Genomic DNA, 22165 nt, shown 5'->3' with positions numbered 1-22165 from the left:
AATGGAACTTCAACCTACACATTCTCTCACAGCTGCAGTCTTCATAGACTCTAGAGACACACACTCAGACACAGCATATCATACTGACATAAAACATCATATTAACTTAAGCCTAAATGAAGTAAGACTCAGGTGTCTAAGTTGCGCTGCATGCAGCAAAATAAAAATACAATTATGGAGGAAAATATATTTAGATTTTTGCTGCTTAAATGTCCATTTTTGATTGCCATTCTCAGAAGGCTATTCATTCTAGTGCTGTATTTTCCTGCATCTCTAAGAGCTATGTACTCTGCGAAGCATTTCTGCACTTGGACGTCACCGTTTGATGGAGTGGGAGCTGTATGAAGGGTCAAATGCCATGGGAGAGGGTTCTACCACACGAGGTGAGACCCTCCTCCCAGCTACCATCTATCTCCATAACATCTGCCCAGACTTGAAAAGGTGCATCACTGAAGTCATGACATCTCACAGCCAAGGTGTGATTATGAGTCATCCTCAGGTGGTAGAAACCCCTTGGCATCAGTGTCCTGTTTCTCGATACATTTTTTGTGACATGCACTAAGGGAAATTACAAGCAACCCCTGCCTTGAGCTTGCGGGGGCTGCCACTGCAATTCCACCACCGAACAAGCTTCCTGTCTTGACAGGATACCAAAGGCAGAGAGGGGAACCCAACACCTGAGCAGAATACTGAGGCAGTAGCTGCTAAAATGAACCCCCGGGTGTGTGGGAGGGGTGAGCCAGGGTTACCATATGCCTGATGTGCCAACGGAGAACCTCTAGTAGCTACAGTATACGTGAGAACTGGGGGAAGGAATAGGAGGAAGAGTGTTGTCTAAGCAGAAGCAGTGTGTGGTCGAGGTAATGGACCCTGTTGTGTTCCAATGGTTTCCATGACTTGAAATGCTCACCACATACAGTACATTAATGCGCCTTTACTTCACACCAGAAAGTGGGGAATGTAGAGGATTGTATAATAACAGCTCTTTCCAATGAATGATAGTTTGTTTTCTTTAGATATAACATGCTGCTCTCTTGGTCTTTGACATTTGAAAAGTAAGGCGTTAACTTAAACTAGGTTCTAGTAGTATTTACTAACCACATGACCTGACGAGGACCTTAGCCTATAAGGCCCAGAGTTTTCCCTGGTCAGATCACATGGTCAGGAGAAACTCTGGACCCTATAACAATTACACTTGCAAAATATGTGTTCTGACCTCCAACTTGCAGGACAAATACACTCTCTCTGGCCAAATAGCCCACACTGCCAGCAAAGGGGGCTACTCCAGGGCTTCAGGGAGAAGAGGATGGATGAAGAGGGGAGCGGGAGCGGGAGGAGGAGTCATACAGGGAGATTTAAACACCTCAATAAATTTGGAGTTATATTTATGAAAAGCACCAGCAAAAGAAAATAGCTCTGGTTGCAACAGAGATGCTATAAAGATATGCAACGCTTGAGTCTGAGAGAGGAGCGGACATGACCATAATAATGAAAAATCACCTCAATTAGCCTACTCCTACTTGGCAGAGAAAGAATGGCTGGAACGATATAAAGGGGTTGAGGTTGGGATGGGGTGAAAAGGCCAACCAGCACTGAGATAATTGATAAATCGTTACAGATTGGAAATGAGAATGATGTGAAAGTCATGACCTTCTACAGTTAGGCCACAGTTAAGGCCTTCTCTTGTCACCATTGCAATAGGTGTGACAATGTGCAATGTAAAAATTGTTTGGCTTTAGGAGCCACCACCTTCTGACCATTGTGTGAGCCATTTGACATGTCCTCTTTCTCCTGCCCCTTAGCTATCTTTAACACAGCATCAGTAGGGACTTCTCCTCTGTGTTTTCAACTCAGTCCCATTCACATCACTCAAAATAACGCATGATAACACTTATGTGTCCTGGGGCTCTGTATTACATAAACCTGTTGGAGTATGGAGCCACAGCAGCACTTTAAATGCATCTACCACAGAGGTAATACAGTCTGCTATTACATGACCTTATTATTACATTAGGTTATTAGGTTATAACTGATTAAATGTATTGCTGTATGGATGAGCAATGAAGAAGTCTGAAGGTAAGAGCTTACATTTAAAATGCCCTTTATTAGGTTTGAAAGCTGTATTGCACAGCAATGAGATAAATTCCCTTATAAGCATGAGAAGCTAAAGACATGAACAAAAATCCACAAGATATTCCCCCGATGAATTATAGCCTGCTTCAATGTATCATGCATTCACAGTACCACAACACTGAAGAAGAACTCTTGAGAATGTCATCTATTTAATAGATGGATCATAGCCCAGAGGGTTTAGGTGCTCCCTCTCCCCACTCTCTCCCATTATCATAAATAAACCATGCCCATTGATGGCAGTGGCAGAAGGGGCCATTCTCTGTGCTCATACATCAACATATTGAATACAGTAACTCAACAAAGAGGTTACCCAGGACCCAGGATGATCCTGCCATGTCAGACACAGGAAAAAATACATGGTCTAATTCAGATGGGATGTGTGAAGTCATGATTATTTCTCCCTGTCCATCGAGAAATGTTGTAGTATGAGAAAGTGAACTCCTAACTTGATAATGGCATTACTACAGATGGTGATAAGAAATCACATCACCATGTTTTGGGCACAATTATGAAGAATTCGTTAGAATTACGCACTGAGTAGATGCATCACAGAACTAGTCATGTACACACAACTTACCACTTGCATTCTTCCCACAAATGAGGTATTGATACTGCTGCAGGAACCCCCATAACTCCGAATCGTGGTTGATGGCCTGTTCGAGGGACTCAACAGTGAACTTAGGGATCCCATTATCTTTCTCCACAAGTGCGCTGCGCAGTGCGCGTGCGTACACCTCTCGGAAAAGACTCTCCATGCACGCTGTCAGGTAGATGGCAGCGTGCTCGTGGATCCTCACCGCAACTCGGCTGTCCACCATCCACCTGAAGAACTTCCCCACGTTGAAAATGAGTCCGCATCTGAGTGACTTTCCGCGGCTGAACTTGTCCTCGGTGCTCATGTTGTACATAGACAAGGCACTGAGTGCGGCGGTGATGCAGTTCACAGAGACTGTCCAAGACATGACAACCTTTATGGCACTTTGAATCTCGTATTTGGTGCATTTGGCATAGCGCAAACTCAGGCGCTGCGCTTCCTTTGCGACCCTCACGAGTGCGCGGCTTATGAGGACCGAGAGCCTAGCCAGGATCTCCTGTGACACGACCCCCAGCCTCAACTCTTCGTCCTTGTTCAGTGCGCTCTCTACTTCCCCGAGGCTCCATGGCACGTCCTCGAGCTCGGGTAGTTTAGCGCACTGGCCGGAGCAATCCAGGATATCGGAGTCTTCGACCAAGACTGTGTTGACCGTCTCCAGGCTGTTGTGGCGACTGTGCATGGAGTCGGTTAAATGCCAAAAATTCCCCCCATGCGCATAAGGTATATGTGCCTCGGAACAGCACAGTGAAGCACTGGAAGACCTAAAGGAGTCTGCTGCTCCACCATAACCCGAATCAAGCGTCAGATCCTCCAGGGTCCTCGCCACTGACTTCTTACTACTGCTTGCCATAACTGCACCTCATACTGTAAAGAGGACTTTGGAATGAATGGCTCAAAATGTCTCACAACGTCGCCCAATGCAATTAAATAAACGCAATTAAAGCCCGACTGCGATGTATTTTGACGTGTCAATATTTTATCCCGTTGCCTTCAGTGGAAACGAATCAAGTTGATATTTCTCAATCCGAACTGAAACTTCGAAGTGTTTCCATCATAGCACATAGAGCAGCTACAGTGGTCTGTGTTTTACGCAGTAAGATCCTGGTAGCTGGAGGCGGGGCTATGTTCTTCAAACGGCCAATACACTCGGCATAACTCGGGCAGTGAGAGAAATTTTGAATTAGGACCACCTCATCATACAATTTAATTTACACCAGGCTACTCAATTCAATGTATAGCCCAAATGGGGAGTGGATATGAAATATCTATGTAATTATTTTCTCTTCAAATCCATCTAATTTCCTTTCTTTTTAAAAAACGTACTATTTGAAACTATACCTTCATAAATGAAGCAGTCCTTTCACATGCTGTAACTTGAACACGATTTCAAAATTCAAGGCTAATGATCTGACTGTAATGGATTGAATAAACTGGATAATGTGATTATTCACATAATGTGTCATGCTATGGATAGCAAAGTTCCTTAGGCATTTGTTCTGACAGCAATAATGGTAACATGACTCAAGGCCATCAATAATGGATGACATGCATAATGTATCTCTCTCTGTGGTCCCTTACAAGGAGATAGCTAGAGCTCATTGAAAAGTAGACATCTGATTTCCTTGCCAAGGTCAGACATTATACTGCATCATTGACTATTAAAGATGCATCATTTTATTGACCAAGGCTTGATCACAATCAGAGAGAGCGAGAAAGATGTTTGTGTGTGGATTGAGCCTCCGACAGGCTGAAAAGTGTAACAGGCACACAAAAAACTGAATGTGTTTGAGAGGGAAATAGACATATAGCTAGAGGAGTAGAGAGAGGGGGATAGAGAAAGAGAGAGACATGTACATACCATATTGTCAACATGTATGTGCAACAACAGAAAATGTCCCTAAACTGATTGATAGCCCTATGCCATAGATAGCCATGGCTGCATCCCAATAATATTGCCTTTCTCCTAAAGTGTACACTTGTTCACTAGGTTACTTCAGACAAATTTAAAAGCATTGGATTGGTGGAGGCTTGGGCTAGTGGGATGTTCCACCATATTAGTCAGTAAAGGGAAGTAAACTATCACACACTTTGGGAGGAAGGAGAGATAATTGGGACATAGAATATTTCTAATTTAACTGTAAATCATCCTGATATGGGGCACTGTTGATATCTGTGGGATTGAGGGAGAGTATTGTTGGTACATTTGACTGTAGTTGTAGGCTGCTTATCATTGAAGCAACACTGCACCCTGGTGCTCAGTTTACAAACCTCAATCACTATGTCAAAGATAATAATAATAATAGTCCCCAACCATACATTTCCAGATAAGGAAGGCTACTATATCAAAACTAGTTTTACATATTTGTTTTACATATGCAAAGGTCACACAGCCATGTCTCTGAACCTTTCCTTGATAAACGTAGCCTATATCATCCACTATACTATACCTATATAGTGATTGCATGTTGCCATCTAGTGTCTAGATATGCATGTTTCCTCACCCAACTACCCACCCATCCCTTGTCTCATGAATACAAACTACAGTATCACGGTCACCATCACCCAAAATATGATGTTCCCCTTACCGCATGCTTCAGGACAATGTAATTAAATTGTAGGCCATAATACAATAGGGTTTGGTTATTAGATTCATCTCAAATATGGTGTTTACCTTATGATCCTTGCAGAGGTTTTTGACTGAAATTTGATCACATCTGAAATTCTGCATTGGTAGAGCTAATATCTAGGCTAGAATAGGTGTTATTTGGTTTAAATCAATTTTGAAATGATAGCATTTTAACGTAAATACATATAGGTACATACATAGTCTCACGACAACACGTAATAAAGAGTAGACTATATGCGATGCATCACATGCGTAGGCTTGTGATTGTGATAGGCTGCCCACTAGGCCTACCAACACATTGTGTCATATTTGTTTGCCTTGCCTTAGTACACGTGCTTATCCGGGTCCTGCGCAACTTGTCATGACGCGGGCAGACAGCAAACACTTTTGCCAACAACCTACAAAATAAACTCAATATTCAAACTATGGTGTTTAAAGTAGGCTGTAAATAACTGATTTAACATAACACATTGCGTTGCTAGGATAGTAACTATAAATTATGCCTTTGTGGAAAAAACACAAAATAGCCAGAAGTAAGCCAATGTAAGCACACCACAGAAACCTGAGCGAGCGAGCCTTACATAACTGGTGACATTGACCAATCAGATTCGTCCATCTTCATCCTTGTACCTCTGTGGGTGGAGATGTTGGCAAATACATTTTTTTTTTTTTTTGTGGTTGTGACAATGCAGTCTGAAAACGAAGAATATTACAATTGCTTATTGGAATACATTCGAATGATATTGGAACACAAATTTCTGATCAAAACTTTCTAGAAAGATATTGCTATCGGCCTATTTTAGTTCACTCGCTACGACTCAATGCAATTATTCATTTTTTTTCGAACTGCTATAGGAAATCAAGCAAGATAGCAGGTCGAACATCATTTAAGTGTTATTTTTACTTTCGTGTTGAAAATAGTTATCAAATATTAACAATGTCTTACATTTAATGCGCTCTATACAAAGTTGATGCGATCGAGACCTCAGAGGCCACCAAATCAATGCGGCAACGGAGAACTCATCACAATGGACAAGTTGATGGAACAAGATTAGATAACTTTAGTATCTCTACATTATAAAACCAGCAAGGCGACAGAACCGAAACACGTTTTGGGTAGGCGAGGGATATTGTTTTAATTCGTGAGTGTTTTGTGGTCAACGCTGCGGTATCAAAGAAGTCTCGTGTACATAACAAGAAGGGACAGCAAGTGAAATGGTCGGCAACACGATCCACTGGTTCAGGAAGGGCCTGCGGCTCCACGACAACCCCTCGCTGAAGGAGTCTATCCGGGGAGCTGACACGCTTCGATGTGTTTACATCCTAGACCCCTGGTTTGCAGGGTCCTCCAACGTGGGCATCAGCAGGTGGAGGCAAGGACGGTTTCTTTGTTTTGCCACCTCACATTGTGTTGCACTCACACCAAACACAGATGTGTGTAGCACAGATGTAGGTCGCACATCCTGCATTCAGAAATATTTAGTTATGAATGACATGAATGTGTTTGGTGTGCCACCTAGGCAGTAAAGTAGGGCATCCCTAGAAGCACCACACGGAATAGGATATTGTTATGCAGTGCATGCAAACAGTTATAGTACATTTTAAAAGTAGGGCCTAGTGGTTATGAATGACATCAGTGTGTGTGCCCCTAGGCAAGAAAGAAGGGCATCCCTAAAAGCACCACACTTATGTACACAATTATAGTACATTGACTGCAAATGACTAAGTTATTACAAAAAAATACTGAGAAAATTATTAGCCTACAGTAAATTGAGTTAAACAACTATGTGCAAAAATGGAACCGATGGCATTCCAGGGGACCAATGACTGTTGCAATAACTGATTGACCTTGAATTCCCTTTCATTTAGCCCAGATACAATGTTGCTTTAGTTTGGACACTTATGACAACTTTAATTTAAAGCATAAAGAGAAGGGGAGAATAGCATACTCGGTTTAAAGAAGCGAAAGGGAGAATGACATGTAGAAAACATATCCTGTATGTGGGAAACTCCATTTCTAGGACCATAACAATGGTGAGCGTTGTGATGTGTTCTTCATTGAAACGTGTTCAGGAGAGTACATTTCTGCAGGTTTGAGAACATGCGTAGCAGTAACAATGATGTAAGTTACCCTGGAAGGCAGGGCTTAGTAGGGGAAAGGGGGCACTGTGTCAGTAGGGTGGTTATGGCACCCTGCTCTCCTCTCAGCTCTGACCTATGCAGCTGTGACCAATGCAGCTGTGACCTACAGTACCAGTCAAAAGTTTGGACACACCTACTCATTCAAGTGTTTTTCTTTATTTTTACTATTTTCTACATTGTAGAATAATAGTGAAGATATCAAAAGTATGAAATAACACATGGAGTCATGTAGTAACCTAAAAAAGTGTCAAATAAAAATATACTTTATATTTGAGATTCTTCAAAGTAGCCACCCTTTGCCTTGACGACAGCTTTGCACACTCTTGGCATTCTCTCAACCAGCTTCACCTGGAATGCTTTTCCAACAGTCTTGAAGGAGTTCCCACATATGCTGAGCACTTGTTGGCTGCTTTTCCTTCACTCTGCGGTCCAACTCATCCCAAACCATCTCACTTGGGTTGAGGTCAGGTGCTTGTGGAGGCCAGGTCATCTGATGCAGCACTCTATCTCTCTCCTTCTTGGTCAAATAGCAGTTACACAGCCTGAAGGTGTGTTGGGTCATTGTCCTGTTGAAAAGCAAATGATAGGCCAACTAAGCGCAAACCAGATGGGATGGCATATCGCTACAGAATACTGTGGTAGCCATGCTGGTTAAGTGTGCCTTGAATTCTAAATAAATCACAGACCATGTCATCAGTAAAGTACCATCACACCGCCTCTGTGCTTCACGGTGGGAAATACACATGCAGAGATCATCCGTTCACCTGCTCTCTTTATTGCATTACAGGTAGTGGACTACCTCATGAAGCTGGTTGAGAGAATACCAAGAGTGTGCAAAGCTGTCATCAAGGAAAAGGGTGGCTACGTTGAAGAATCTCAAATATAAAACCTTTTTGGATTTGTTTAACACTTGTGGTTAATACATAATTCCATACGTATTATTTCATAGTTTTGATGTCTTCACTATTATTCTGCAATGTAAAAAATAGTAAACAATTAAGAAAAACCCTTGAATGAGTAGATGTGACCAAACCTTTGACTGCTACTGTATATAGTGTATATTTAAGAAATAAGGCCCAAGGGGTGTGCTATATGGCCAATATACCACAGCTATGGGCTATTCTTATGCACGACGCCACGCGGAGTGCCTGGAAACACCCCTTAGCTGTGGCATATTGGCCAAGTATAAACTGATTACCAACTTAATTAGAGCAGTAAAAATATATGTTTTGTCATACCCGTGGTATACGTTTCGATATACCATGTCTGTCAGACACACACGGAACTTTACATTGGCTAGGCCTATTTATAAACTGGGTGGTTCAATCGCTTAATAACGATTGTAATCTGCTCCAGGTCAATGGAACAACTGAAGCTTAGACAGGAGTTAGCCTAGCCCAGCCCTTTATAGAGGCTTCGTCTGGAGAGCGTTTGTTTGACCTGCAGGCGGAGTGCGCTGTCCAGAGGACATAAACCTTTACCATTAGACAATTGTAACAACGGCAGAAATATTCATTAAAATGTATGCACGTTTTAGTCATAGACATTGTTTCTGTTACTATATATTTTTCTGAATGGTTTGCTTCATCTGATCATCAGGGCCGCCTCCAGAATGAATCACTTGGACGGGATTTGATTTCCATAAGGGGGTACGTGTTTTTTCATGGGACCTCCTATGTGTGCATGCTCTACACAGTAAAACATGTTTAAAATAGAATCGCTGGACCTCGAGCAAATGACCAGTTATTCTGACTAAAACATTCTAACAATGTAATTAATACATTTCATATATGGTATTGCAAAAATAATAATTTGGTTGTGTTTATGAATAACTTGGGTAATATTAGAAAAATATTTTCTTCAAATAATAATACAAAAGTATGAATCAGTTTCTGTAACTGTAAGATGCATGTAAAAACACATTCCAGTGTTCAATCAAAAATATGTGGAGTCTTTTTTACAACTATGAAACAGAAAGAATATGTGACGAAACGCGGAAAGAGCTTCTTTTTATAATGACAAAAAAAGAATAATACCCCAACCTCCAAGATGCCGGTCAGCAAGATGCGTGGTTAAATGATGAAAACAACATCAGTAGCCTAAACATCATTAGAAGTACCAAGAGTGCTAGATAAATAGTGAAAATAAATCTACGCACAGTACACCATAATGACAAAGCAAAAACAGGTTTCTACAAGTTTTACTCATTTATTAAAAAATTAACGCAAATATCACAAGTATTCAGACCCTTTACTCAGTACATTGTTGATGTACCTTGGCAGTGATTACACCCTCGAGTCTTCATGGGTATGACGTTACAAGCTTGGCAGACCTGTAGTTGGGAGTTTCTCCAATTCTTCTCTGCAGATCCTCTCAAGCTCTGTCAGGTTGGATGGAGAGCGTTGCTGCACAGCTTTTTTTCAGGTTTCTTCAGAACCGCCCGGTCGGATTTAAGTCCGGGCTCTGGCTCGGCCACTCAATGACATTGAAAGACATGTCCCGAAGCCACTCCTGCGTTGTCTTGGCTGTGTGCTTACGGTCGTTGTCCTGTTGCAAGGTGAACCTTCGCCCCTGCCTGAGATTCTGAGCGCTCTGGAGCAGGTTTCATCAAGGATCTCTCTGTACTTTGCTCTGTTCATCTTTGCCTTTATCCTGACTAGTCTCCCAGTCCCTGCTGCTGAAAAACATCCCCACAGCATGATGCTGCCACCACCATGCTTCACCGTAGGGATGGTGGCAGGTTTCCTCCAGACGTGACGCTTGGCATTCAGGCCAAAGAGTTCAATCTTGGTTTCATCAGACCAGAGAATCTTGTTTCTCATGGTCTGAGAGTCTTTAGGTGCCTTTTGGCAAACTCCAAGCGGGCTGTCATGTGCTTTTTACTGATGAGTGACTTTTGTCTGGCAACTCTACCATAAAGGCCTGATTGGTAGAGTGTTGCAGAGATGCTTGTCCTTTGGGAAGGTTCTCCCTTCTCCACAGAGGAACTCTGGAGCTCTGTCAGAGTGACCATCGGGTACTTGGTCACCTCCCTGACCAAGGCCCTTCTCCCCCAATTGCTCAGTTTGGACAGGTGGCCAGCTATAGGATGAGTCTTGGTTGTTCCAAACGTCTTCAATTTAAGAATAATGGAGACCACTGTGTTCTTGGGGACCTTCAAAGCTGCAGACATTTTTTGGTACCCTTCCCCAGATATGTGCCTCGACACAATCATGTCTCTTGAGTTCTCCGGACAATTCCTTCGACCTCATGGCTTGGTTTTTGCTCTGACAGTTATTGTCATCTGTGGGACCTTTTTATATAGACAGGTGTGTACCTTTCCAAATCATGTCCAATCAATTGAATTTACCACAGGTGGAACCCAATCAAGTTGTAGAAACATCTCAAGGATGATCAATGGAAACAGGATGCACATGAGCTCAATTTTGAGTCTCATAGCAAAGGGTCTGAATACTTATGTAAATGTTGTGTTTGATGCAAGAAACCACTTTACAAAACAAAATGCATTATTATTCCCATACCATTATTACAGAGAATGACACATTATGCTACTGCCTATTGGCTACTTAGCAACAAAAACATTTTTTTTATTTATTTTACATTTTATTTAACCAGGCAAGTCAGTTAAGAACAAATTCTTATTTTCAATGATGGCCTAGGAACAGTGGGTTAACTGCCTGTTCAGGGGCAGAACGACAGATTTGAACATTGTCAGCTCGGGGGTTTGAACTTGCAACCTTCCAGTTACTAGTCAAACACTATAACCACTAGGCTACCCTGCCGCCACAAATACAACATTGGCCCTTTAAGACAAAAAAAATCTATTTTATCTGACACACTTTTCAAAGATGTCTAGAAATGTCCACATTTTGTGCTCTTGTAGAAAGCAACCACTCCCACATTGCTGACTACACATTATCTATACCTGGGCTAATAACTCATTATTAACTAGTAAAGTAGTAGTCATCGTCCCTGCTCGAGCGTCTACTCATTCTGGGTGACTCGAAACAACGTCATCATCAACCTGGCTTTTTTTATTTGACCTAGATGTGCACCGACAGAAAGAGATCCATCAATCTCAGATAAATCATCAGAGCGAACGAAACAACGCCCCTCTGTCGCCGTAGGTGTAGACCATGTATCTGATGCTGTCTGGACAAAAAGAGTATGGCATGTCATACGTTTTTCTGTCCAGACAGCATCAGATACATGGGATACATATAGTAAAATCAAATTGTATTGGTTGCATACACATATTTAGCAGATGTTATTTGCAGGTGTGGCGAAATGCTTGTAGTAAGACCAAGCGACACTGTTTCGCTCGCTAGTTTCAGCAGAGGAAGAGGCGAAGCTCCAAAATCTATCCTGAATTAGCCCAATGTGTTTCTATGGTCATAATATGCAGACCTAAGCTTGTCACCTGTATTCCCGCCGTTGGGACAATGACTCACATTGTTAAGCAGAGACATGAGCATCTCGTCATAGAACTCTGGTTTCAGCCAATTGTGAATTAGAATGGTAAGTTGGCAGGTGCACTGTTCGATGCTGGCTTCCCCTAAAGTAAATTTATGTTTTGCCAAAATTATATAATTACTCCAGTCTAAATAAAATCAGTCAAAATACTTTACCATAAAGCTTGGCTTAGCCACAGAGGATCATTAGCTTCTTACATTTTTTGTTGCTGTGGATTGTTTCAAATCACAAGTGCTTATGCCTATTTGGGAAGCCAGCAATTTGGGCAGAGCGTGTGGCAATAGGCCTAACTGATTATTGAGTTGAGGCTGTCAGTGAAAAGCATCTAAAATGTGTGAAGATAATGACTTGAGTATAATTTAAAAGGTTGAGACGAGAATGGGATGTGTGTGTGTCAAAGATATGGGCGTCTTTCTCCAGAATGCATGTACTCAGCTCTCCAGAATGCGTGTACTCAGCTCTCCAAAATGCATGCACTCAGCTCTACAGAATGCATGCACTCAGCTCTCCAGAATGCATGCACTCAGCTCTCCAGAATGCATGCACTCAGCTCTCCAGAATGCATGCACTCAGCTCTCCAGATTGCATGCACTCAGCTCTCCAGAATGCATGCACTCAGCTCTCCAGAATGCATGCACTCAGCTCTCCAGATTGCATGCACTCAGCTCTCCAGATTGCATGCACTCAGCTCTCCAGAATGCATGTACTCAGCTCTCCAGAATGCATGCACTCAGCTCTCCAGAATGCATGCACTCAGCTCTCCAGAATGCATGTTCTCAGCTCTCCAGAATGCATGTACTCAGCTCTCCAGAATGCATGCACTCAGCTCTCCAGAATGCATGCACTCAGCTCTCCAGAATGCATGCACTCAGCTCTCCAGAATGCATACACTCAGCTCTCCAGATTGCATGCACTCAGCTCTCCAGAATGCATGTACTCAGCTCTCCAGAATGCATGTACTCAGCTCTCCAGATTGCATGTACTCAGCTCTCCAGAATGCATGTACTCAGCTCTCCAGAATGCATGTACTCAGCTCTCCAGAATGCATGTACTCAGCTCTCCAGATTGCATGCACTCAGCTCTCCAGATTGCATGCAGCTCTCCAGAATGCATGCACTCAGCTCTCCAGATTGCATGCACTCAGCTCTCCAGAATGCATGTACTCAGCTCTCCAGAATGCATGTACTCAGCTCTCCAGATTGCATGCACTCAGCTCTCCAGAATGCATGTACTCAGCTCTCCAGAATGCATGTACTCAGCTCTCCAGAATGCATGTACTCAGCTCTCCAGAATGCATGTACTCAGCTCTCCAGAATGCATGCACTCAGCTCTCCAGAATGCATGCACTCAGCTCTCCAGAATGCATGCACTCAACTCTCCAGAATGCATGCACTCAGCTCTCCAGAATGCATGCACTCAGCTCTCCAGAATGCATGCACTCAGCTCTCCAGATTGCATGCACTCAGCTCTCCAGAATGCATGCACTCAGCTCTCCAGATTGCATGCACTCAGCTCTCCAGATTGCATGCACTCAGCTCTCCAGAATGCATGTACTCAACTCTCCAGAATGCATGCACTCAGCTCTCCAGATTGCATGCACTCAGCTCTCCAGAATGTGCTCCTATGTTTCCTGCCAATTCTTGCACATTCATTGTTTCATTGTGTGTGAATTGTTTGCCCTTTGATTGTTTATTTTTTTTAATCAATTCCCCATTAGACCTAGTAACCATTAGACCTAGTAACCATTAGACCTAGTAACCATTAGACCTAGTAACCATTAGACCTAGTAACCATTAGGCCTAGTAACCATTAGACCTAGTAACCATTAGACCTAGTAACCATTAGACCTAGTAACCATTAGACCTAGTAACCATTAGACCTAGTAACCATTAGACCTAGAAACCATTAGACCTAGTAACCATTAGACCTAGTAACCATTAGGCCTAGAAAATGTACACTAAATTCCTGTCATTTGGTACATTAATTTCTGTATTAGTCATTTATCGTTCTCATTCTCGGAGTGGAGTTCACAACCTGCTACATTTGTGTCAAACAAGTTTTGGTTTATGTCATATTTATGTCACCATTTAGGAGTTTTGTAAAATAAAATCATATTTTGTTTGTAATGCTCCGTGTGAACATTGAGCATCTATGTGGTTTCTCTGTCCTGGTAAGGTTGAGGGAACAGCTTGCCAACCTTCTGAGTTGATACAATGTTGCACTTCACTAATGATATGATATGTCAAGTCAGATAAAAAGGGAGGCAGACAGGCGGAGTAGTGATTCATGTGATTGAAAGAACCTGAATTTCCATCAGGATATTTAAAAAATATATATATATTTTAATGTATTTGTCGGCTTTAGGCCTATGTATTTTACTTAGTTGACAATGGAAGTTATAGGCCTACTGCTGCATTGGCCTATAGGCTATCTCTGACTTCCATGTGCTCATTTCTTTAGCCGCCCATGGATCACGGTGTACCAATGTGTCCATATGGCAAAGGCTGGTGATCTTGCATTTTTATGATTGACCATTTGACAATTATTTTGAGAAACTAAAACGTTATTATTAAAATGAAACTGTTTACCACGAAAATGCGCATATAAAAAATGATCATAACTGCCACGTAGATTGGTAGGATAAATTGTAAGCTTCCTCAAACTTGAAACTCAAGAGTTGCCTATAGTCTTTATTAGAACACCCATTGCACATAGGAGGTCCCGTGGAAAAAACAGGCCTGCCTATAGAAATCAAATGCATGTCCATCTGATTCGTTCTGGCACCGGCTCTGCAAATAAATAATATACAAATACTTGATTTTGACTGGCAAGGAGGTAGGGCAGGCCAGGTCCACTAAGGCCCGTCCATAACGCTGTCCCTGAGCCCCATAGCATCTATTTTGTTGTCTGGTAACATCTCACCATTGGACACAGAGGCTTGCATTCATTTAAATTCAGTTTCCAACCTTTCAATATTGTGTTATGTTCGCTTTGTGGTCACCTTGCATTATCCCACTGTTCAAGTGTATGCATGAAGATGATATTTCTTGTAGGGCCACTAGTTGTCATAGGCTACACTCCTCTTTCAGATATCACATTTTAAAACCTCCCTGCAGTGCTGCTGCTAACCACCCGACATGTTTCATAAGACTTCCAAGTAGAGTACAGCTGGTGACAAGCCCCAGACAGCATTTACTGAAGTGTGAATTGAAAAACACAACAGGAGGACACCATTCTCAGTTGAGGGTATAGGCCGGGTGATGGGATGCCACCCTAGGGGAAGTTAGTCACCTAACACAGAACAGGATGTCAGTCGCCCTCTCTTAACTTGGTTGATATCCATGTTGTCATATCAAACAGTAGGCAAATGTATTGGCTGCATAACACAATGACGACACTAATATATGCCATTTAGCAGACACTTTTAACCAAAGCAACTTAGTCATGTGTGCATCCATTTTATGAATGGGTTGTCCTGGGAATCAAACCCACTATCTTTGCATTGCAAGTGCCATGCTCTACCAACTAAGCTAAAGAGGACCACTGTGTTGTTATCAACACTGCCTATGTAGTTTGAGGACAATATCACAGCAGAATGGGGAAGGTCGAGCCGAGGACTGTTGTAGAGGGTCAGTCCAGAAGTCCTGCCCCAGGGGCCCAGGCTTATACCATAGTATGCTAGTTTACCTCGGCGGAGAACTACTGTTAGCCAGAGATGTTCTTTAAATGTTGATACAGACTTTGTGTTCGCTTACTCGGGAATGTATACTCCCATTCTTATTTTCCTGTTGAGGGAGGCAAGCAGCTGTCATTTTGTTGAACTACTTTGCTGTGAGCTGAAGTATACTACAAGGCTGGGATGTTAGTGACCTTATTGTGGTCCTCCTGTAGCTCAGTTGGTAGAGCATGGCGCTTGTAACGCCAGGGTAGTGGGTTCGATTCCCGGGACCACCCATATGTAGAATGTATGCACACATGACTGACTGTAAGTCGCTTTGGATAAAAGCGTCTGCTAAATGGCATATATTATTATTATATATATATTATATTATTACTGTTAAGGTAATGGAATGTAAGTTCCATTTGGTCATGATTGTCCACTGGATGTTTCCACTTGGTTTTTTAAATGGTATGCCAATTAGGCCAGTTTTATACCAGCAGACAGAAGAGTAGGCCTATGTATGTAGGTCAACTGCGAGGGTATGAATAATTTTGGTGGTGAAATGTTTTCTTTCATCCTTAGCCTAGCCTATATTGTCATCTGTTTGTTTGAGTGTTTATGAGAGAAACTGATTGAGGGAATATTCATCTAACATCTTCTAGCCTAACTGATTGACTTGTTGTTCAGGGGGGCATTGTTCGATAGGCTAAATCATTCTGAATAATGTGACGAACTGAGAGAAGTAGCATCGCATGTTTGTACTTCCTCTCCACCAGCCCTCTGATCTTTCCGGTTCAAGCTATTATCATTTTGAAGAAGCCAAGGCCTTTGACATGAAGACCTATGATACAACATGCCTCACATGATGGATCATATGAAACATGGATCATTTTTTCAGTCACTAATGTGGCTTTTGGATCATCATTCAACTGAAATACCATGACATGTTGTTTTCCTGAGGAGAAATACCCAATGCACTACAGTACCCATTAATTTACTGTATTTAACTAAATCAATGCCTAAAACTATTTCCCCTCTGATATACAATCACTTGATTGATCATCCCCTCTGTTTAATTCCAGGTTCTTACTACAATGTCTAGAGGACCTAGACGCCAGCCTCCGCAAGCTCAACTCCCGTCTGTTTGTCATCCGGGGCCAGCCTACTGATGTCTTCCCTAGGCTGTTCCAGGTATAGTCAACAGTCATACTTACTTTACTGTAGTAAACCCATTACACTACTGTACCATACATACACTTACGGTACTATTCATGTAGCCTATAACTCATCGAAATACATTAGGCTATGTCACATAGAAATACAGTATGCCCCATAGAAGCACTGTCACAGTAACTATACCGTAAATCCACTTTATCAGATATGCTGATACAGTGAGTGGGAGGGGCGGGGGGGTCCACAACTCAATATTAGGAAGGTGATTATTAATATTTTGTATATTCAGTGTATATGTGAAAGTATTTGAATTCCATTGGAATCAATGTTATTTTCTATGAAGGCCTTTCTGTGACATCCACTATCTCTATTTACAACGGTAAAGGTCCCCTATTTATCATGTTGAGTGACCTTGTTCCCCTCTCTCTCTGCTTCCCAGGAATGGCAGACCAGCCAGCTGTCTTATGAGTACGACTCTGAGCCCTTCGGCAAGGAACGTGACGCCGCCATCCAGAAGCTGGCCAGCGAGGCCGGTGTGGAGGTTACTGTTAAAGTCTCCCACACTCTCTATGACCTGGACAAGTGAGTGACACACACACAGTCTTGTACAGCTAATCTTGTGGGGACACACAATTCAGTCCCATTCAAAATGATATTTTCCAGAACCCCTAACCCTAACCCTGTACTCTTACCTTAACCCAAAAACCTAACCCTAAACATAACTCTAGCTCCTAACCCTAAAACTAACCATTGACGTAATTCTAACACTAATCCTAACCTTAACCCTAAACCCCCTAGAAATAGCATTTGACCTCGTGGGGACGAACAAAATGTCCCCAGTTGATCAAGTTTTTGTTCATTGACTATTCTTCTGGTCCCCACAAGAATAGTTAAACACGCGTACACACACACGCACACACACACACACACACGCACACGCACACACACACACACACACACACACACACACACACACACACACACACACACACACACACACACACACACACACACACGCACACACACACACACACACACAGTAGATATTGTGAGAATATAACCCAAGTGATCAAGTTGTGCAAATACGCAAACATGATGTATTAGCAACATATTCATGAACAATACCATGATACTAGTGTTACGTGATGCACTAAAAACCTCCATGTCTGTCCATGTGTCTCTTTAGGATCATCGAGCTAAACGGAGGCCAGTCCCCTCTCACCTACAAGCGTTTCCAGGCACTCATCAGTCACATGGATGCCGTGGAATCACCCGCTGAGATCATCACTGCTGAGGTCATGAGGAAGTGTGCCACGCCCATCAGTGATGACCATGACGACAAGTTTGCCGTGCCCTCCCTGGAGGAGCTTGGCTTTGAGACCGAAGGCCTGGCTACAGCAGTATGGCCAGGGGGAGAGACGGAGGCCCTCACTCGCCTGGAGAGGCACCTGGAGAGAAAGGTGAGGAGTAATCCCTTCTTTATATCCCAGCACTACTGAGCCAGTGTGGTGGACACACAGTACTAGGGTTGGTGTCAATTCCATTTCAATTCAGTCAATTCAACCCCCCTCCAAAAAAAACGACCTTGTTGACTTTATTTTCTGAACTCCTTGTCAGTGTGTTGCACTGTGACCCAAACAGTAACCTTCTGTGTTCCAGGCATGGGTGGCCAACTTTGAGCGTCCCAGGATGAACGCCAACTCCCTGCTGGCCAGCCCCACAGGCCTCAGCCCCTATCTCCGCTTCGGCTGCCTCTCCTGTCGCCTCTTTTACTTCAAACTCACTGACCTCTACAGGAAGGTGAAGAAAAACAGCTCACCGCCCCTCTCGCTCTATGGCCAGCTGTTGTGGCGCGAATTCTTCTACACCACAGCCACCAACAACCCCCGCTTCGACAAAATGGAGGGCAATCCGGTGTGTGTGCAGATCCCCTGGGACCGCAACCCGGAAGCGCTGGCCAAGTGGGCCGAGGGGAGGACAGGGTTCCCCTGGATTGACGCCATCATGACCCAGCTGAGACAGGAGGGCTGGATCCACCACCTGGCCAGACATGCTGTTGCCTGCTTTCTCACTAGAGGAGACCTGTGGATCAGCTGGGAGGAGGGCATGAAGGTAGATACTGGGGGAAGGGGATGTTAGAGGGAGCTGGGAGACGAAGTGACAAGTAGGTAGAAAATGTATGACTGTGATATCTGACCGTGTGTTTATTTACCTGTCAGGTATTTGAGGAGCTGCTCCTGGATGCAGACTGGAGTGTGAACGCAGGCAGCTGGATGTGGCTCTCGTGCAGCTCCTTCTTCCAGCAGTTCTTCCACTGCTACTGCCCTGTGGGCTTCGGCAGGAGGACGGACCCAAACGGAGACTACATACGGTGAGAAGACCCTCCCTACACCCAGTTGTCCACCTCTCCACTATATTTAGCCAGTGTGGTACACAAGTTATTTTCCTTTTGAAGTACTCTCATAGTAATAGACCTCAGTGCTTTATTTCACCATGCTTGTGACATGTAGGACATGCAGAATACCATGACAAACTGCTAGACCACGATGTCACCTCAAAACACTTCATAGAGTCTTGGTTAAATGTCCATGTTGTACCCACTAGAAATGTACATTTGTTTCTCGATTGTTCATTGCAGAAGAAGTGTGTCACCGTGGTTCTTTTTTTTAAAACAATGTAATTTCTCTGTTTCGTTCTTCCAGGCGCTATCTGCCCATACTGAAGGCCTTCCCAGCCAAGTACATATTCGACCCCTGGAACGCGCCCGAGAGCGTGCAGAAGGCAGCCAAGTGCGTGATCGGCATGCATTACCCCAAGCCTATGGTGCACCACACCGAGGCTAGCCGCCTCAACATCCAGAGGATGACGCAGATCTACCAACAGCTCTCCTGCTACCGCGGTCTGGGTGAGCACCGAGCACAACCTGCTGAAACTACAGCTAATAGCCTGAAAATCCGCTTAGAATCAGCCATTTTCTGGTACTTACTCAAATGATAATGATAATAAGCTATTCAGCTATTCAAAGTGTCTCAGAATAGGCATACTGATCTAGGATCAGTTTTGCCTTTTTAAATCATCATGGGGAGGGCGGACCTGATCGTAGGTCAGTATGCCTATTCTGAGATTTCTTTGCCGATACAGTGACTTTGTTGTCTTTTATATTATCATTATCAATTGTTATCTATGGGGGTGTGGTAGACTGACTGCACAACTCTTCTTTTGTCCCCACTTCACAGGGCTGCTCGCGACAGTGCCAGCTAATCCTAACAATGGTGGAAATGGTGTGGGGACCTCCCCTGAAGAAATCCAGCATGAGGCAGTCGCTCAAGCAGGTAAAGACCCTCTCCATCCTCCTCGGTTCCTTGGCTGTCCTTACCACAGCAAAACCTGCATTTTCCAAAGAGTAGGGTTAAAGGACAAATTAACTTTTTTTTTTACCAAATTGAACTTGTTCTTTAACCTGCATGTTATCTGCCCATCTCATCTACATCAAGATTGAACTGTGAATTCATCCATCTCAGATATGTGGGTCGTGGGTGGAAGTTAGAAGAGTCAAAGCAGACACCCATAACCAATTTAATAGGGAACAATATCATGTGTTTTTTTTTATTCAGGCAGAGGACATGCTGCCGTGAAGCGTAGCAGTGAGGACCTCACACCGGGGGGTGGCAACAAGGCCCAGAGGCAGACCAGCAACTAGTCCCTGATGTGGAAGGGTAGAGGAAAGGGGGTACCAGCTACCCTGTTGATCTCCAGTAGGCTCCACCAGCACTTGAAGCACTGCATCCTCCTCCCCTGACTCTTCAACTCTACAGGAGCACATCTACCTCAGTGGTGTGAGCAGCAGTAGGAAGAGATGGAGCAGAGGAGAGGAAAGGAGGCTGCTAACATCCCACATTGAACTATGGGGAACATCAAATCACATGATCCCCAAAGAACTGATCGCAGCATCGCGGTCTGTGACATTCAACCTCTATGGAGAATCGTAAACGCACAGTCGCACTGTTCCCAGTGTTACTAGATAGAGGTGATGGTGTCAGGACAGAAGCCCTTTCACGAGATGACTCACAATAGTCTTTAACATGCACACCACCAAACTGTCTTTTTTGTGGTGCTGGGAATTTATCATAAAAGATGATATACACACATTTGTCCTCTTTCCCCAAAATGTCTATGGGAAAAATATGTGGTCCCTTTGGGGATATATGTATGTATAGAACATGGAGGCACACGTTATATTTGCTGAAAGAACACTGGGTGGTGACTGTTTGATCCTGAGGGCATGTTATGTGCAGTCCTAGGCATGGAGAATGGCATCAGCCTCAAGCTGAGGATGACTGATGACCCAACTTGGAATCGTCAGGTCAAATGGTCAGGAAACACTTATTATTCTATGGGGTATAATGCTGTCAGAAGTTCAGAAATATGAGTTTCCAATAAGCATTTTTAAGGCAGCATAACCTCTGTAAAAACCTTTTTAAGGGAATGATGTAAACGTTTCTGTATAAGCGGTATGAGTAATTCAACTCAAAATGTACAGTAAAAATGGTATATTGCATGTTTTTTTTGTTTTATTCTTTTTTCTGGTGAAGTTGTAAACCAATTGTTATTTTTGTATAAAGACTGACTGTTCTGTATAGTGCTGTAATAAAAGGTGCAGAGTATAACACTGGCTCAAAGTACTATTTATTGTAGGCTAATGGTTTGTTTTATGTCATGGGTATGCAAATATTGTTTGTTGTGAAGCTCAATGAGGAATGCAAAGTGAAAATGATGCAAAGTAAAATGAATCAAAACTAAAAGATTCCAATTGCTGCAATGTATCTATGCTGTAATCAGTGGTAAACATGGACAGCCACTTTGGTCACGTTGCATCCAGAAAAAGCCGTTCCAGATGTGTGCGCAAAAGACTATTAGTGTAACGGATGTGAAACGGCTAGCTAGTTAGCAGTGGTGCGCGCTAAATAGCGTTTCAATCGGTGACATCACCGATTGAAAACGCTTGTAGGTGCGAGGGGACTGAGACCTTGAAGTAGTGGTTCCCCTTGCTCTGCAAGGGCCGCAGCTTTTGTGGAGCGATGGGTAATGATGCTTCGTGGGTGACTTGTGTTTAATGTGTGCAGAGGGTCCCTGGTTCTCGCCCGGGTATGGGCGAGGGAACGGTCTAAAGTTATACTGTTACACTGGTGCCGTGACCCGGATCACTGGTTGCTGCGGAAAAGGAGGAGGTCAAAAGGGGGGTGAGTGTAACGGATGTAAAACGGCTAGCTAGTTAGCGGTGGTGCTCGCTAAATAGTGTTTCAATCGGTGACGTCACTTGCTCTGAGACCTTGAAGTAGTGGTGCCCCTTGCTCTGTGGAGC

The 22165-nt window shown here is 43.3% G+C and overlaps 2 protein-coding genes across 5 annotated transcripts in view; one reads left to right on the top strand and one right to left on the bottom strand.

Annotated features, from left to right (window-relative positions):
- Positions 1 to 5562, bottom strand: part of LOC118396035 (ankyrin repeat and BTB/POZ domain-containing protein 3-B-like) — a 110259-nt gene extending 104697 nt beyond the window's left edge. The window contains exon 1 of one of the 3 annotated variants that reach the window (XM_052466005.1): positions 5400 to 5562. Coding sequence is in view for 2 of the 3 variants with exons in the window: in XM_052466004.1 (XP_052321964.1) it covers positions 2711 to 3578 (868 nt within the window). In the remaining variant the exon portion in view is untranslated. Of the gene's footprint in view, positions 1 to 2710; positions 3830 to 5399 lie in introns of those variants that run through there. The other 2 variants (XM_052466004.1, XM_052466003.1) reach the window with 2 other exon arrangements.
- A 441-nt stretch (positions 5563 to 6003) lies between these two features.
- On the top strand, positions 6004 to 21470 carry LOC118395814 (cryptochrome-1-like). Of its 2 annotated transcripts, XM_035789768.2 has the most exons (10): positions 6004 to 6727; positions 9096 to 9145; positions 16713 to 16821; positions 17243 to 17385; positions 17990 to 18263; positions 18463 to 18915; positions 19023 to 19174; positions 19506 to 19708; positions 20040 to 20135; positions 20418 to 21470. In XM_035789768.2, the coding sequence occupies exons 1-10, from the start codon at positions 6665 to 6667 to the stop codon at positions 20501 to 20503; spliced, it is 1629 nt and encodes a 542-aa protein (XP_035645661.1). In that variant the 5' UTR covers positions 6004 to 6664; the 3' UTR covers positions 20504 to 21470. The 2 variants fall into 2 exon arrangements, with proteins under 2 accessions (XP_035645661.1, XP_035645660.1); XM_035789767.2 differs by lacking the exon at positions 9096 to 9145 and having other exon boundaries at positions 6005 to 6727.
- Positions 21471 to 22165: the final 695 nt, after the last annotated feature.

The sequence above is a fragment of the Oncorhynchus keta genome, chromosome 17, assembly GCF_023373465.1.
Source record: "Oncorhynchus keta strain PuntledgeMale-10-30-2019 chromosome 17, Oket_V2, whole genome shotgun sequence".
In the NCBI taxonomy this organism is placed as follows: domain Eukaryota; kingdom Metazoa; phylum Chordata; class Actinopteri; order Salmoniformes; family Salmonidae; genus Oncorhynchus; species Oncorhynchus keta.
This window is presented reverse-complemented; position numbering and strand designations above follow the sequence as displayed.